Below are 18841 nucleotides of genomic sequence, written 5' to 3'. Positions count from 1 at the left end.
GATTGGAGCAGAAGCTGTGTTCCACTCACCAGCAGTCCCAAAATCCTGCAGCGGGGGTCGTGGGTAGCTGGCGGGTGTCAGGCAACCCTGTGCTCCCGCTACCCCGGCGCTGATCCAGCCGGATGAGGCCCGTGGTCCTACTCAGGCCGGTTTCTCATGCTAACATTTCTTAACATGGCATGAAGCAGAAAGGAAGCAAACGGGAGATAGGAACTGACAGGCAGAAACTGAAATCTTATCAATTAAATCTCATCAATTAAAAGCTGTTTACAAATAAATAACTTACACAGACAGCAAGTACCACCCAACCATAAGATGTCTAGAGAGGCTGCCTCAAATATCACCATGCATCTTAGGTCAAAGGAAAACAAGGGTCATCAAATGAAGTAGACTTCAGAGCAAAGAATGCTATGACAGGAGGAATTGTGGGAGGATGAGCAGCCAACTCCCTGACCAAGGAGACGTGGCAACGTATGTATGCTCACCAGACACGGAACTGCAACATATATGCTCAAAGTAAAAGCTGATGGAGCCGAAGGAAAGAAAGCAACAGCAAAGGGCAAGAAGCCCTCGTGGAGCATCCTGCTGCACAGTAGCTGACTGGAGGTTATTTTGAAGGGTCGTGGGACTTACACCAACATCAACCATACCCAGACTATGACGTAACCACAGAAAACAGATAAGAACTGAAGCCACTTAGGCTGTGCTCTCCAACCTAATGGGGAACAGTAATCAGTAACTGAAAGATAGCAGGAACATGCTCAAATACTTGGAAACATTGTGTCATTAACATGTCAGGGAAGTATTAAGGCCAATCACAAAACTGGCTCTCTGTAAATCTCATTAACGTTGACAAGCCTGTACAAAGGCTCATAAGAAAGAACGAGAGGAAAGAACAGAACCGGGAAAGAAAAAGACCATGGCAGACTTCTTGTAGACAGGCCCTGTGGAGCTCCGAATACATAGAGTAGGTGACAAAAATCAAGGACTCCTTCAAGGTGAAGCAGATCATCTTCCCCAAGAAAGAGAGATCTGGACCAGGTGCTTCCATTGGAGAAGTCTACCAAATATTTAGGAAAGAACTGAAAGCAGTTACTCAGAATCAAAGGAGAAGGAAGGGGAGGGGAGGGGAGGGAAGGGGAGGGGAGGGGTGAGGGGGAAGCAGAAGCATACATACATACATACATACATACATACATAAAAACAAACATATGCATTCATACAAGCATACATATACAAACACACCACACACACACACACACACACATACACACACTAGGGAAAGGCAGAAAAACAGCACCAGAAAGGACACTACACACCACATCCTCCTCAAATACAAACAAGCTTGACAAGGGATGTGATCAGACCTGCCCCTTGCTCTTCTGTGTGTGAGCCCAGGACTTTTTCCCAGTTGCTTGTGTTGATGTCTCTATCATACTCATCACTAACATCCTCGTTTTTATTGTTGTCTTAGACAGAGTCTGGCTGTATGGGCTAAGCTAGCCCAAGCTAAAAGTCTTCCTGCCTCAGCCTCCTAAAAGCCAGCATTGCAGGCAAGCCATACTAAACCCGACAGACTGTTCACTCTTCTCACATAGTCTCCTCCTTGGACACCAGCCATTGCACGGAGCTCACTCTGCACCATGACTACGCAACAAGGCTCTTTCTCCAGAACAAAGTTGAGAAGGCATTTTTGATCACTAGTTTTTTCATTTGGTTTTTGTCTTGGGGGAAAAAAAAACTCCAGGTGATTCTGTGCTTGAGGTTTTTGATGTTTTTCTTAAACACTGGTTCTTCTTTGTGCTGACTTTTCTTTTGTTCCAACGCTGACCTTCACAGCCATATACTTTGAGCTATTATTAAGGCCACTCTGACCTTTTCATATAATATGTTCTAAAATGCTCTGCAAACTTGTTCTAAAGTCTGGGCATTTGTAGTGGGCGGCACTTAGTACATCTCTCCTAAGCACAGTAATTTATTCACAGAGCTTTCTTAGGTGTCCTTTGCCACAGACAACCATGAAGCATTGTTTTGTGGGCCATTGGATGCCAGGCTGCAGCTTCCCTTGCGATAAGGCAGTTCTCTGCCCAGCCTGCCAGTGTTCTGTGTGTAACTTTTATCCATACTTTAACCAGCAGATCTAAAGCTATTCAGCAAGTCATTCTTATAGCCTATATATCTTGAACCATTCCAAACACGTGTCATAAAAATTCTCCCTATAGGTAACATTCAAATGTTTAAGCTGCTGATATATTTTTTAAATGTAAACAGTCCACAAGGGTACCTTTAACATGGTCATGTTTATGACCACTTCTCTGATACCCTACTCCCACTGGATGGACCATGAAGCCTACTCTTTTCAAAGGACTGGGAAACAGATGTCAACTTGAGATTTTTTCCAACATATTGAAGAAAAGGATTTACTATACAACACAATGGATGTACTGAGATTTAACGCACATATGCACACACACACCATGCCAGACTCTGAAGATCTGAATGAGGAGAGGCTGTGTGTCTGGCACAACCACTGGCTGGCTCTGCTGTGAGATTCCACAGGGATGAGTCTGCACAAACCTTCTATGTCTCGCCCCTGTCCTTTCTGAGACCCCGAGGGGCTGGTGAAATGTATGAGCTTGTAACATTCTACACCAGTGTTTTCCTACCCTCCAAAGGCCAGGCTGTATCCACAGGGCTTCACAGCTCTACTCTTCTCATGACATCAGAGCTTGGGATACAAGAAGGCAGTGGTCCCCTAGAAATGTTTTCTCCCAGTTTATAATCACTACATTTACATTCTAGACATCTAGTGAGTCCTAAAAACTATGAGAACATAAATTGTAATGGATTTGCAAAAGGAAGTCCAGCTCTTCTTCTGCTCTGGGTCAAGTTAGGGAAGGTGAGCTAAGAGAAGAGCTGGAGCCGTTATTAGAACTTCCATTTCCTACCAGCATCAAAATACTGATAGCCTGAAGAGGGGGCTGTGGGCAGCTGCTGTGTGCATGGTTTCAGGAAGCAGATATGAATACACGGCAGTACTGGGAAGCTGAGTGAAGCCTAAAAGGGTTGTCAAGCCATGTCGGACAGGGTCCTCTCTTTGTGGGCCTGCTCTCTGTGCCCATTGTAAGAGGTAAAGGAGAGAATGGAGCCAAGCTGTAGTGACAACCTCCCCAGGGATCCCTGGTATGGTTTAATGATATTCAAGGCATCTGTCTTGTTACTAGGATGAGAATATAACAGAGTAGATCTAAGTGGCAGAGTCAGTAACCGTGCAGAGGATGCCTAGGACACCCTAGATAGAGGGATTAGAAGCAGTGCAGACGTGAGATAGGCTCCTCCTGACTTCCCAGTGCTGAGTACATATGTCAGAGAGTCAGAAAACCAAATCCTGCCCCATCATCGCCCCTAAGCAAGACCTTCATCTCTATCCCGTGAAAAGCACCCCGATTTCTCCCACAGAAATGATGGCATCAGGTCATCTGTAGACTGGGGTAACTTTACCTACAAACTGAAGTTGACAAAAAACAACTTCCCCAGTTTTAGGACTGTTCCTTTCTACATGCCCTGTATACGCCCTAGACTACCATGAAACACTTGAAGTGCGTAGATGTCCAGTGAGTGTTTTTAAAAGAACAGCGAAGAACAAATATTTGTTGGAATGTTTCAATGATTTGGTTTTGTCTAGCTGATACCTTTAAAGACATCCTTTGTCTGTCTAAAAACCAAAGCAAGGAAGATCCCAGTGCCTACATGTGTCTCTGCAGTTCCCTGCAACCCCCAAACTATTCTACATAGTTGCTGAGTTCAGACTGAAAACAGTGTACTTTGGCTAAAAGTAGCTAATGTGCCAACTGCCTTGCTATGGCTAACCAGAACTATCACAGAGCTCTCACTCAAAATTAATACTCTTTTCTAGTCCAAAACATATCTGTGCAGCTGGCAAGGGGAGACGCTGTGCTTCACGGTGGATTTTGCTCTGGGATTCACCTGCTTTGACGGTAAGACAAAGGTAAGATGCAGGGAATGCCTGCGGCTCTGTGCCTGTTCCTTTGCAGCTACTCAGATATATGTGAGAGTAGGCAGCTCCCACCAGCTGTGCTGGAACTGAAGGTCTGCCTATATGATCTGCCTTCCTGCTTGCTAGTTTGGGGTCCCTGGGTGTTTACAAGCCCTAGAACCCACACAGCAAACTGTCCAGTGAAATGGTGCTTGGCAGCTATGATTCAAAGACAGACAGAGATGGGGAGGGAAGGAGAGAGAGGAAAACACAGGATGGGTTTTCATAATCTCCCTGAAGGGAAAAAACCCACAACACTAGAACAGAATGAAAAGAACCGTGGTTTCAAACCTGAGTGGTTTTGGGGAGAGTACGCTCCACACATTGGTAGAATGCATCCAGGAATGAAAAGCTGTCCTGGATTCCAGCTGTATTGATTATGCCGCCTGTGTGAGCAGTAGAAATCACTGGATTATTTCCATCATCATCTGAGGGCTCTCCAAATTACATAAGTGTTAGGAAATCCTTTGCCAATGTGAAGAGCCAATGCTCTTTCACATAATATTTATAAAGACCCACTTTGCTAATTACAAATGAGTGATGTTTGTGCCTGTGGGGAATGCTGCTGTGAACGCGGGACGCCAGTAGATTTAGTCTAGAGATCTCATTGGCTTTTATTAGCAAGGACAAAGCATAAAAGCCTACAGCAGACCCACAGAGCAAAAGAGTGGTCTCTGTGGGTGGCTTGAGCAGGATCAAGGGACCCTGTATTACAGAACCCCATGGCTCTCACAGGAAACAGCTTCCTGTGGTTTCTCTTGCAGAACAGAGCAGAAAGGGTGTCCCTATTGTCCATTTGGGCTAGCTTGGTTCCCTTCAGATCAGCTGCTGCCAATCAGCACTTAGGAAACCCTGACCTGTTGGAGTTTCACTTGTTGTATAAAGCTTCAGTTTGATGATGTGTCATTGGACATGAATGATGGCAATGTGGTCTGCTCTGTGGGGCCTGAGGCTTGAGCTCATTCATACACATGGATTCTACTAAATCATATCTGAATTTCTGTTACTAAGCATACGAACATTTCGAGAAACCTGCTTTCCACACACCTTGTGCCAGCTCAGCTTTGGCCTCCCTTTCGTTCCAGAGCCCACAATGAAGAAGTGAAGGCTCATCAAAGGCTTCTAAAAATGAGCAATCTTTTTCTCATAGCTGTTTCCAAACTGCCATATCTGAGCCTCTTAGGCTATGCTCTTTTGTGACCCAGTCTCTCAACCAGTTGATAAGTACTCCCAGACAGCAACTTTGTCTAGAACTCTTCCTTGTGCCCTTCCTTTTACCAGAACAAAGATTTCAGCCAGGACAAGTCTGCCCTCTAGGGGACATATGGAGATGACTGGAAACGGTTTTTCCTCTCTAGTACCTGGAAGGGTACGGGTACTCTGCCACTTCGGGATGTCCATGATGGGGGCCCAAAGTGCTGCTTAGCACCTGCCATGAACAGGATAGAGCACCATACAGAATATTCAAGCAGCCTGTGTTCAGAGGTAGAGAAATCCTGAGACAGAAAAGGTACCTGCTTTTGTCCCTGGTACCTGAAAACTCACTACAAACATTGTCCCTTCACTTCCTCAAAGTGAAATTATCATGATGTTTTCCCCATGGACTCACATGGTGATTGTAGTAATAATAAAATACAGTTGCATAAAATAATGTAATATCAAGGATGGATTTCAATTCTGTATCCAGCATCGAAGGCCATTCATGCTGTAGCACAGGGTCGGTGAGCAAATGACTTCTTGATCCTTGTCAAGAGTTCTTGCCACTGTAGCCTTCTGTGACCATGACACTCACACAGATCAATACAGAGCCCACACTTGCTACTAATTTGATCCAGACTCCAGACCTGAATGCTCTTGCCGCGTGTGTCCTTCTGGGATGCAGATGGTGTTACAGCATCTACCGTGGAGGAAGAAGTGCAGAACTTCCACGTAGTTTCTGCTTCTTCCTCTCTGACACGCAGTCTTGCACTTCAAGACACCAAATCTAAGACCTTTGGGATTCCACCTTAAGGGCAGGTTTGCATGGTCTACCTCCACACAGTCCTCAGGATTCTATGTGTGTCTTTGGTGCTGCACTTGGCAATATCCCAGAATAGATCCTGCTCAAGACCCTAACCTAGGAAGAGCAAAGCACAACACAGCAGTCCTACTGCCTGCTAGAGATTCCACTGCCGGTCTACTTGTGCTTCTGTCTCTGGCTTACTCATGGTCATCCAGTCTTCCTGTCACTCCTGGGACTAGAACAGTACACATAAGAGTCTTCGAGAGGCCATTTGGGAGAATCTTAGCATGTCTACCCACTGACTGGTGTGCAGCTGGGGGCAGCAACACTGCAAGGGAAGAGCTTGATGTGAATTCCAGTTCCTAATGACATGGAAGTGGGGTCTAGTGTTCTGGAGCTCCCTTCCTGTTTCTGTAGGATCTGGGGGAAGTTCTGAGCTGGTCTACACAGGCTACAAGCAACATGTTCGACCTCAGAGTTGCACGGCCCCTTGCTCTTGTGTGGGGGTTGAACCCACAGGACACAATATCAACTAAGTCATGCATCAGCCATCTTCCTTTGAAACCCCTTCCTGCTCCCTTTTCTTCCTTTTTACCAGGCAATGTCCTTACTTCCCATGGTGGGTCTCAAATGGAGCTCTGAGGATAGGTCTTAACATTTAATCTAGCATCTTTCCCTGAAAATTAGCCTTTCAAACATTTTAAATGGTATCATTTGTTTCATAATGTGGCACATGACTGCTATGAGCCCTTGGGGACTGGACTGCCTGGTGACAGACTATCTAATCAGTCTGAACCTTGACCATTAAACATTAGAATTCATGTCAAGCCATTAATCCTTCCTTGGGCTAGACAAAGTAGGCTGCCTCTTACTCAAAATACCATGGATAAGGATGGGGTCAGAGATGGCTCAGTCAATACAGTGCTGACCTTGCAAGCATGGGGTCCACCCCCAGAACCCACCTAAGGAATCCAGAGGAGGTAAAGACAGGTCAATTCCGGGAGCTTATTGGCAACCAGCCTTACCTATTGAGTAAGTTCCAACCTAATGACAGGCCTGTCTCAAAGAAAAAAAAAGTGGATGGTACCTGAGGAACAACTGAGGTTAACCATCCTGCTTCCACATGCATGCCTACATACAGACAGAGAGAGAGAGAGAGAGAGAGAGAGAGAGAGAGAGAGAGAGAGAGAATGTGATGAGGAGACCCTTTTAAGGCACAGTGTTGAACCAGTCCATTTGTGTATCATTGCTGAGACACAGCTAAATCTATGACTTAGCAGTAGCTCTCCATATCAAAGGCCTAAGAAAACACAATTTGAGGGTGGAATATGATTTGGTGGGAGAGTATGATAGCATACACAAGGCCTTAAGTTCTATCCTTAGTAGCACACAAACACACACACACACCATGCTAGGATTCTGATAACTGTTTGTGGTTTAGTGAATATTCATATGGACATCCCTCATACACTAATGGCTCAATTCTGTAACTCTCACTTCTGTTACCAGGGAGAGACAAGCCATTGTCTCCAGCCATCAGTCTATTCTTACCAGCTATTTCACCAGCATAAGGAGTAATTGGGAAGGGCAGGAAACATAGCCAAGCATGTGCCCTACCCGGATACTAAATGAGAAGACCATAGAACATTTGTACATTTCTAGAATGACATTTTAAAGGCATCAAAATTAGAATAAACTAGAACACCATTCTAGGTATATAGCCCTAGCCCTGGACCTAACATGTCCACAAGCTAGCTGGCATGAAAACACTGGTCAACATAACAGCTTTTGCTCTGTAGCTTGATGCTGACTGATGTTCTGGTCTTGTCATGGTACATGGAGGTAGGGGAAGAGCTAGATTTGGTTGCTAAAACCACACAAAGGACAAAGGTGCTTTCTTGCTCCAGACTGAGAGCTGAGTGTTGAGATGTCCCCAGCCTTTATTACTCCAGCAGGACTCAATGCCCTTTCAAATCCATCTCCTGATGTCTGAACTTAAATGAGCACTATTTGTGTCATGATCTCTAAGCAACCAATCTGGGCTCTGATTTCCCAGCTTGCAAACCCAGATCTGTGTACAGAGGATCAACTGCACATTTAAGAAGGGCTCAGCATTTGGAGATTAAGTAGCTTACTTAGACCGCAGGCAGAAAAAGTTTTCATGGTTTTCTGAAATAGTTTTCTTTTAAATAAAAGATAACATTTTAGGATCATGAAAGAAAGCTTGGAACTTTGAAAATTGAGACGAATGACCGTGAGTCATTAAAGACAATGAGCTAAATAAGTGTCAAACATGCCAAGGTGCTACGGCATCACCATGCTGAGAACATAAGGCTCAAGTGAAAAATTCTGGAATAAGCCTGCTAACCACCCCATTCATCATGCGGGCCTGGATATTTTGCAACACATCCCAAAACATGAGAGGCAGCACATCAGTTTTTTCTGTCACCCCAAATAAGGGCTACATGGTGAAACTGGTAGTCTTATGCTGTGACTGGGGTGAGGTTTTTCATGTTCTCTTAATTTCTGCTCTGAAAACAGCCTGGCACTCAGATCTGCCAGAGCAGGCAGAGGCTCAGCCTCAGCACGGAGGAAATGCAAAGGTGGAGTGGATGGTTCTCAAGTTACTGTGGAGTCCAGATGTCTAGACGCGTAAAAGCAGCAAGAGCTGTGAGACTTTTCTGTTGATCCACGTCCTCCATTCACTATGAAGAGTCTCACAAGGAATCGTGACGCCAGTGTGAGGCATGGCACGCGGCTTGCCGTCTAGAGGGACAGAACCGTTTTTTGAGACTTTCCATTCCTTGTCTGCCTAACACTGAAGCTACTTTGTTCGTTTAGAAAATGATGTTTGCAATAGAAACAACCTGAAGGTTGCTAAAACATTGCTAACCCCCACTGGTATTTTTCTAGGACAACAAAGATTGCGATTTCTTGTTTTGTGAGGCAGGTTCTCCCTTGGTAGCCCTTGCTGGTTTGAAGCTCACTCTGTGAACCAGATTAGCTTCAAACTTGTTGCATTCCCATCTCAGCCTCCTAAGGACTGAGATTACATCTTACCTCTGAGGCACCTCAGCAAGGGCTTCACAGGTTTGTTGTGGTGGAAGGCAGTGCTGCCTGTGTCAACTTGTTGGTTCTTGGGACCTCAAGACTGAATGATAGGATATAGCCATGATGGGGTGATCAACCAGGAGGCAAGCTTTCCATTTTAATGAGTGGGTATCCTTCATGGCGGGAGACCTCAGTTGACTTCATAGTTCTGTAAGGAAACCTGCCTTCAGTTGATGTTACAGTCTTGTACCTGCCTTCAGTTGGTGTTACAGTCTTGTAAACAAATAAGGAAGCAATGGTCTTAAGAACCTTCCAGGGTAGGTACAGAAAAGCCAGAAGGGAAAAAGCAGGGTGAGGACTATAGGCCAGTATGAGACCCTGAGCTCGCTGGGCATGGAGTCAGCCTCTACACGATGAAGGCGGACATGATGTCAGAACAAGTGGCAGTTATCCACTAGGTGCTTTACATTATTAACAGATATTAATTCAATGAATGAATGAGTTAAATATAACCCTGCTTATAAGTCACTCATTTGTTTCATCTCCCTGCAGAACGTACTCTGGAGATTCAAGTTCTCTCAGCTTAAGGGATCCTCAGATGACGGGAAGACTCGAGTAAAGCTGCTGTTTCAGACTCTGGACACCAAGCAGATTGAAACGAAGGTACTGCCTGTGCACCCTGCACTCAGACACCCAGGGAGAGGAGTCGACAGAAGAAAGACGGCATGAGAGGGACCACGTTCAGGCCAGAGTTAGAAGGCAACTTAACCTCAGGGCTGACACTTTTCCATTGAGAGTTTGTGACCTGGAATTGTGACAGATGAAACAAAGTATTTAATTCTAACAAAATCTACAATTTGCTTAGTAAATAGCAGCAGGAAGTTGGAGCTTGGAAATGCTCTAGGAATCAACATCTAATTGAGGAGTTTTGCAATCTGCATTGTTTGATAGAGTAGCCTGAGGCACTGAATGTAAGAAAAAGTCCCTTGTTCCCTTCGGAAGCACTACAGTGACGTATCGCTTTATTACCAATAGGTAGACTTTCTTCATGTTTTTACATAAATGCATCATCAACAAACTAGCTTTAATACAAACTAAAGTCAAATGAAAGTATCAATTTGGTGCATTAAAAGATTGTGTGTGTGTGTGTGTGTGTGTGTGTGTGTGTGTGTGTGTGTGTGTGTGTAATTCATACGCATTGTTTAGAGACATAATGTCACCTCTTTCCTTGGATTTTGTTTTTACGACATTACCCTGAGCAACACAACCCATCTGACATTGTTATCTGTGAAGGATTAGCTCTATTTTTATCCTGCCCTTGTCTCATTCCACGAAAGAATATTTCAGAACTGCTTTCTATGAAGAAGAGACATTATATAAAATTACTTGGCTCTTTGAGGTGGAGAATTGGCCAAAACCAGTGGTAGAGGTACATCCTGGCAGGCTGTGGACAGTACAAGGTGTGGATCCCTGAAGGGAAGTGGGAAGCTCTGGGTTCCTTAGATGGAACATTCAGGCTTTGGGTGCCTGAGGTGGAGATGGGAGGACTGTGGAGCTGTGCAGTGAGGGCAGACTATGGAGGCTTGAGGTGGTAAGCTAGGGGAAACAGGAAATCTGTAGAGCCCTGAGCTGGAGGGAGGGTGTGAAGCTGGGGGGCGGGGAGGGTAGTGGGGGGGGGACAACCTGTGAAGCCCTAAGCTGGGCTTAGCTGTGGACTCCTGTGTTTAGGCTAAAAGTGACAGACTCTTAGCTCACTGGGCTGTCGCTGTCTCAGGAAGTTGCATCCTACCCTCTACTATGAACCAAGGCCTGGTCTGAGTGGGGATTACTATAGGAAGAGTAGGCAGAGAGTGACTTGCAGCATTTTCCTGTCAGGATTTCTTCAGAGAGGGGACTGTCACCTTTCCCTGTGTCTGGCCTGTCACTCCTTCAGCCTGGGAGTCACAGGGTCCCAAGGATGTTGGTTCATGGTAGGCTTGAGGCACTGTTGTTCCCTGGAACACACACTGAAGGAACAGCACATGATAGCCTGGCATCTAAGATGTCCCTGTAGCAGGTAGTACTGTGGGATTTCAAGGTATAATTTCCTATCTTTTATTATTATTTTTATTAGGTATTTTCTTTATTTACATTTCCAATGCTATCCCCAAAAGTCCCCCATGCCCTCCCCCACACACACTCCCCTACCCACCCATTCCCACTTCTTGGCCCTGGCGTTCCTCTGTACTGAGGCATATAAAGTTTGCAAGACCAATGGGCCTCTCTTTCCACTGATGGCCGACTAGGCCATCTTCTGATACATATGCAGCTAGAGACATGAGCTCCAGGGGGTACTGGTTAGTTCATATTGTTGTTCCACCTATAGGGCTGCAGATCCCTTTAGCTCCTTGGGTACTTTCTCTAGCTCCTCCATTGGGGGCCTTGTAATCCATCCAATAGCTAACCGTGAATATCCACTTCTGTGTTTGCTAGGCCCGGCATAGTCTCACAAGAGACAGCTATATCAGGGTCCTTTCAGCAAAATCTTGCTAGTGTATGCAATGGTGTCAGCGTTTGGAGGCTGATTATGGGATGGATCCCTGGATATGGCAGTCTCTAGATGGTCCATCCTTTTGTCTCAGCTCTAAACTTTGTCTCTGTAACTCCTTCCATGGGTGTTTTGTTCCCAATTCTAAGAATGGGCAAAGTGTCCACACTTTGGTCTTTGTTCTTCTTGAGTTTCATGTGTTTTGCAAATAAATTCCTATCTTTTAACCATCAGTTAGTCAGCTGAAGGTTAGCCTTGTTGATAAAGGGGAGAATGTGTCAGCCTGTGACAAATGAGAATTATCATACAATGATCTGAAATGAATGTTAACTTCTCTGTGGCCCTTAGCTTGAATTATGTGGATTTCCATCCTGGTTGGGAGGGAGGGAGGGAGGGAGGGAGGGAGAGAGAGAGAGAGAGAGAGAGAGAGAGAGAGAGAGAGAGAGAGAGAGACCTAATATTTATAGAGATGAATAGTGGGTAAATAAAAATTTAAACTAAAAAAATTTAATTTAGTTTAAATTAGTTTAATAATAGTTAATAAAATTTAATTTAAACTAAAAAATTTAAACAACAGGTAAAGATCTTTTTAAGGAAAAAAAAGAGAAATTTTATGCACGTACATGGAAATGTCTGGGAGGTGTATGGATACATCTCAACAAATTCAGATGCACAGACTTGCAGCCCAACCCTGATCCTTCACAGATCTCAGATGACCAGAGCTTCTCTGAGAACACAAGCAAGTTCCATAGTTTAAACTGTGTACAAGATAGAAATTGAATGAATTCTTGAATCAGGAGACATGACATAAGTAGTAGTTGGTTTTTATGGGAATATTATTGATGTGGTGGAGCACGAGGTATTTAGTACTAATTGATAAATAGTCGTCTGTGGATTTTCAGGTAGAAATATGCTTTGCCATCTACCAGATCTGTGATCCTTAGGCAAGCATCTTTTGGGGGCTATTTTTTCATTTGTAAAGTGGAGTGTTAGTAGATTTCCTCCAGGCTTTAGGGTTTTGTGTTACCAAGGGAAAATAGTGTTTGCATGTCATAGAAGGTACTCAGTACAAGATAGATGTTATATGGAAAGACAAATTTTGTTTTGTTTTGTTTTGTTTTTTGAGATAGGGTTTCTCTGTGTAGCCCTGGCTGTCCTGGAACTCACTCTTTAGACCAGGCTGGCCTCGAACTCAGAAATCCGCCTGCCTCTGCCTCCCAAGTGCTGGAATTAAAGGCGTGTGCCAAAAAGGCACAAAAAGGCTGAGGTTTTAACTGAAGTAAAACAAGAACAAGGGGCACCTCCTGGCCTTGGAGGCTTTTGCAGGTTCAACCCTGAGCTCACCACGATGGGGGAAAGAAACAGGGGTGATGCCTCACCTATGTAACCCCTCTCCCCTCAGAAATAACCTTCTAGCTGCAGCTGCTATAGCTTATGAAGCACGGGGAAAATTAGGCTGCTAGGTGTTCTTGGGGTTAGCACACAGCCTCAGTCATTCAATCGATTCAATCGAACAATCAATCAGTTGATCTCTCTCTCTCTCTCTCTCTCTCTCTCTCTCTCTCTCTCTCTCTCTCTCTCTCTCTCTCTCTTTGGTATGTGTGTGTTCATGTAGGTGTGTGCACATGTACATGAGAGTACATATACATGTATGTGTACTGTGTATAGAGGCCAAAGGCTGATATTTTATGTCTTTCTCAGTTCCTCTCTGCCTTATATTTTGAGTTTGTTCTGGACTGGGGCTCACTAATTCAGCTCAGCTGGCTGTCCAGTGAGCTCCAGAAATCCACCTGTCTTTGCCTGCCCACTGCTGGGACAGAAGATGTTGTCTTTATGTGGTTACTGAGTATCTGAATTCAGATCTTCATGCTTGTGTGGCAAACACTTTGCCAACTGAGCCATCTCCCCTACTTCAAAAATCTTCATAAATGAAAGACTTACTTTCCTGGAGTTCTATTTAGCTGCCTAGTTATATGGCTTACCATGAGATTATGAGGAGGTACAATGTTGGGTAATGGTGGAATAACTGTCCCCACTCCTACAGCTAGCTCCTGTTGTGATGTGACTCTCACCCCCATCTCTCTCTCTCTCTCTCTCTCTCACACACACACACACACAGAGAGAGAGAGAGAGAGAGAGAGAGAGAGAGAGAGAGAGAGAGAGAGAGACCTTATTTCTGGGTTCATTGGCTATATTTAAGTTTCTTATGGTTTCTTCTGTGTTTGAGAGTGAGATTTTCAGGGCAGGTTTAGATAGGTTATCTTTGCAACCTGAAGCCCACTACACATGTATTAAATAAGTCCATTTTAAATTAGTATGTTAACACTGAAAGAAACTTAGTACAGAAATACAGAACGTACTGTAAAATGCTGGGTGTAGAGGTACATGCCTGTAATCCCAGCATTTGGGAGGGTAGAGTAGCATCACAGGTTGAAAGTCATCCTTGGCTATACAGCAAGTTCAAGATCGCACTGAAATACATGACCCCCTGTCCCAAGGAAGAAAGAGAGTGGGGAGGATAAGAGAGGAGGAGGGGAAGAAGAAGGGGGTTACCAAATACATCCAGAATTTTACAAATTTCTCAGGAGAAAATCATTCTTGTTATTAAAATGAAGTACTTTCATCAGGGCAGACTAATACAGTCATCTTAATATTCCCATCTGTATCTCTGTAACAAAGCACAGTCTAATGAAGACTAATTCTGTCTTTGGGAGAAACAATAGCAGATGATTTTCAGTCTGTAAGAGTAGTCTCTATCATCAGGAAGCCAATGAAGCCTGTCCTATGCAAAGAAGAGAACTGGGTGTGAGCAGCTGTGAGCTAGGAGCAGACAGCAAACAGAGCTCTGCTCTCAAGTCTCCCCATAGACACCAATGCCAGGCATGGATTACTGATGCTGCTTCGTCAGTCACACTGAAGTCAGCAGAAGCAAAGTGGAGTGGATGACCCATTCCAGCCATCTTGCAGGTTGTTACATTGCTCATGAGGAGGAACCAGGGACAGCTGAGTGACCTCGGCTGCAGGAAGAGTAGAGACAGGGGCACAATACCCCTGAGGAGCAGTGCTTGGTTCCAATGTTCCTCAGAGTCATGTGAGTCCTCTCCCATGAAAGCTTGCTCACACAGCTTAGCCAGCACACGATAGCAGGTGGCTTTCTTTGGCTTTGTTTTGTTTTGAGTGTGTCCTATCTGTTTTGGAATTAGAATTGAGTGTCCTGGCTAACCACAGAATTAGAGCTACCCTATTGACAGAAACAGCTAGCTAAATGTAATCTCTAAGCAAGTGTGTAACTCTTCTTCCATCAAAAGACACTCTGTATCAAGTGGTAACTTGATGATACAGTTACCCATCTAGGATGTTTCTGAGGCTCTCTGGCAGCTAGCATCCTAAGCTTCCTAAACAAGCTGACCCTGAAGAGAGGCAAGCATGTGAGATGCCTGTCCTCCAAAAATGATCTCCGAAGCTTTTGCTGCTAACTGCCTTTAGGCTAGAGGAAGGAAGAAAAAGACTCCAAGGCAGGAAAAATGAGCATAATTAGACACTGGGATGTTCTTTCTAGAGTGAGACAAGTGGATACCGGTGGATGCCAGTATGTAGCTTGGGTTTGAGGACAGGTCTGTTCATAGTCCTGGGAGCTTCAAGTCCTTGGTCCAGCCAGATCTGGTTTCTGGCATCTGAGGATTCCTGGTTCAAAAATGTCACCTTCTCTGTACCCTCCCTTAGTGGGAGGGGCTTTTAAACAAGAATACAAACCCATAATATGGTCTCTACTCATGTGACCCCACCATCTCCAAAAAGTCCCTTATCACTGGGGATTAGGCTATAACATGACTTGGGGGTGAGCATGGAGTCTCAGCTGATAGCACCGTTTCTGTCATCTCAGCAGGCGTCTCCAGAAACTTCCACCTGTGGGCAGGCATGGGATGTGCTTGTAACCATCACCATTAGATAAACTCGGGACAATACACATCCAGTGAGCTTCAGAGCCAGCTCACCCCATCCTCGGGAAATGATTCTCCTTTTTTAATGAGCTATGAGATTTTTGAAGATAATAATTGTAGTGTCTGTTTAAAATTTAAGTTTTAATTGAAATTTAAAGATTTTATTAGTCACAAGTAAATGCTATCCAATTAGATGATCAGAAAGCCCCCCCCCAAGAGGTCCCTTAGTCACATCCTATGTCTTGGGTCTCTTCTACGGCACAGATACCACTTTCCAGGTGCCACTTAGATTTGGGGAAAGGCAGGGGACCCCCACCTCCTGGGACATGATCCTGGACTAAACCATCACAGAGATGAGGAAATAGAAGATATCTAGAAAGCTAATTGAGTTACTGGACCTTTGTCAAAGGATTATCTCCACGTATGAAAAGATACTGCCCCCAAAGGCAAGCACCATGAGAGTGTTGGACACCCTGAAGCATAGCTGGTCTAGCTGCCCCTTCAGACATGTGCTGTAAATTTGCTTTTTCCTCTATGCAAGGGAACTGCCTAGATTGTCTCTTCTACTCCCTGTCCATTTCATTAATCACTTTGCTTCTAATTATAGTTTATGAAATAACAGATTCTACAAGCAGAGCCAGCTGGGCCCAGTTTCCATCTATGTTTTGGAATGTGAGTGTACGCTCTCGTTATTCACTGCCCCTGGAGATGAGTGAAGGCTGAAGATTTGGGTTCAAAGACAGAAGTCATGTTAGTGATAGAATGAAAGGTGAATTCGAGCACGGTGTTTTTAAAGGGGGGAAACAGAAGCACAAGGATGGCTCCCCCTAAAAGGAGAGATGAAAGCAATCCTTCATCCTCACTGGGACAGGAAGAAAAGCCAGGAGGTTGCACTGGGTAACCCTGCAGAGGTTGATGATTCTCCAAGTGGCAAAGCGCAGAGTGGTATGAGCCAGTGCCAGCTTTGTGCATTTGTAAATTATTTGTACACCAGAATAACCTGAAGGTATCTTTCCAGGGCATCACTATCAATATTTCACCCCTCAACATTAAATTAAAAATGAGGGAAATTCTATACTGTCCTTCAAGATATTGACCTCGGTTGAATAAAATGTGTAGGGTTATTTATCTTTGTCAGAACATGGAAATTTCCAAATGAAATATTTACTAGTTCAGGAAGAAAAAAAAAAGTGAAACCACACAGACTTTCTTCATTCCCAGCTTCTTTTGCTCTCGGCATGTGTGTGAGATACCCTAGAGCCAGTGCAAATTACAAAAACTGTATTCGTTAAAACAGTGTTGCCAAAGGTTCTCGTTCGTCTTAAAATATGCAGAAACACCCAACGTGACAGAATCAAGGTGACTTGGAGAAGTCATGTTTGTCTTAAAAAAAAATCCTACCAATGTCAATAAAACGCATTAGTTTGTAATTCTGTTATTTACTGAAGGAGAAAGACTAAGAATGTGAACCAGAGGTGTTTGAGAGATGGTTTGGTGGCAAAAAAGCTCACAGAGCTCTTGTAGAAGAGCCAAGTTCAGTTTCTAGGACCCATGGCTTTCAGCTTGCAATGCCTGGAATGCAATTCTAGTTGGATCTGATGGCATGTTTTGGCTTCCACTGGCACTTGTAGTCACATGTACATACTTGGCTCAGACATACAACCATACACATAATTTTTAAAAAACTTAAAAATGAATTCTTCTTTGAAAAACATCATGTGAGTCAGAGAAAACAAACAAATTCATCACCTAACACAGACCACAGCCTACAGGCAGATTACAACGCCAATTTTGAGGGTGACATTTTAAAATATTTGCCTTCAAATCCTGCCAAATACTGTGGTGGTTTGAATAAGTATGGCACCTATGCCCATATATTTGAGTGCTTAGTCACCGGGGAGTTGAACTATTTGAAAGAATTAGAGGGATTAAGCAGTATGGCCATTTTGGAGGAAGCGTGTCCCTGGGGGTGACCTTTGAGTTTCAGAAGCCCCTGCAAAACCCAGTCACTCTCTGCCTCCCTGCAGATCAGGATGTAAAGCTCTCAGCTTGTTCTCTATCACCATGCAAGCTCCTATGCTCCCTGCCATGATGCTAATAGACTAAGCCTTTGAAACTGTAAGAAAGCCTCCAGTTAAATGCCTTCTTTTATAAGGGTTGCCTTGGTCAGGGTGTTTCTTCAAGCAACAGAACAGGGACATGCTAGAAGATATGACAGGGTTTCTATTCCCAGAAGGCATGTTCTTACACATCCCTGACCCAGTGGCTACCAGAAGTCACAGTTAATACCTGTTGGAGTTGAATCTGAGATATTCTCCTACATGTTTGAACTCTTGGTCCTCAGCTGCTATTGCTGACTCTAGACGTTGTAGAAACTTTAGTACCGGGCTCCAGCTAGCAGACATGAGCTGTCTGGGGTAGGGCTTAAAGGTTATATATCTGCTTCTGTTTCTAGCTTGAGGTCTCTGCGTCTTGATCTATTAAGATATGAGGTGCTGCCACCACATGCCCCATATACTCCCACCACTATGAGCAGCTCCTACCAGATACCTTCCATGATGAATGGCAATCTCTTGAAATCTGTAGCCAAAGTAAATTTTCCTCCCTTAAGTCCCTTTAGATCCTTTGCCACAATGATTTTAAAGTGTAATTAATTTAACGCTGAAACCTGGGCATCTATGTTTTCTCCAGTGTATGCCTTATACATATTCCTGTACAAGTTTATAATAGTCCTAACTTGTTGCTTAAGGGAAGCAGTTAATGACTTCTTACCGACAAATCTGAATTGTCCATATCATTATTCTACTTTAGGGTCATCATTAAGTCAAGTAAGGGTTGTTGTGGTACCAAGACAGTTGGTATGATAACAGATGGATCTAAGTGAATAGCAGCAGGTAGAATCTACAGTGTGCACACGCTGGGCAAAAGGATGTCTCGCATCCCCAGTAGAAAAGAGAGATAGTATATGGTTCCATCAAGCTACACAAATTAGTGGGCAACTTAAAACTTACAAATTGCTGACTTCTGGAAATTTCTTGTATTTTCATGTTTCAGTGAACCACATGTGGCTAAGACTCAGAAAGCGAAATCACAGTCAGTCTCCCTGATACAAGTAAATTCCAAATAAAATGAGAAGAGGCACCTCCTTTGAGGAGAACAATTTATTCTTACACTCTCCATCAGTCCACTCCAGCTCCAGACTCTGTCTTTCTGTCTCTGTCTCTCTCCCTCTCCCTCTCCCTCTCCCTCTCCCTCTCCCTCTC

General features: G+C 44.2%; 1 protein-coding gene across 2 annotated transcripts in view; it reads left to right on the top strand.

Annotated features, from left to right (window-relative positions):
- Positions 1-18841, top strand: part of Sntg2 (syntrophin gamma 2) — a 193530-nt gene that overhangs the window by 168812 nt on the left and 5877 nt on the right. For both annotated transcript variants that reach the window (XM_021179141.1, XM_021179140.1), the window contains exons 15-16: positions 3917-4009; positions 9663-9773. In XM_021179141.1, coding sequence (XP_021034800.1) covers positions 3917-4009; positions 9663-9773 — 204 coding nt within the window. The remainder of the gene's footprint in view (positions 1-3916; positions 4010-9662; positions 9774-18841) is intronic.

The sequence above is a fragment of the Mus caroli genome, chromosome 12, assembly GCF_900094665.2.
Source record: "Mus caroli chromosome 12, CAROLI_EIJ_v1.1, whole genome shotgun sequence".
Taxonomy (NCBI): domain Eukaryota; kingdom Metazoa; phylum Chordata; class Mammalia; order Rodentia; family Muridae; genus Mus; species Mus caroli.
The sequence above is the reverse complement of the archived record's forward strand: the minus strand, read 5'-3'. Positions and strand labels throughout refer to the sequence as shown.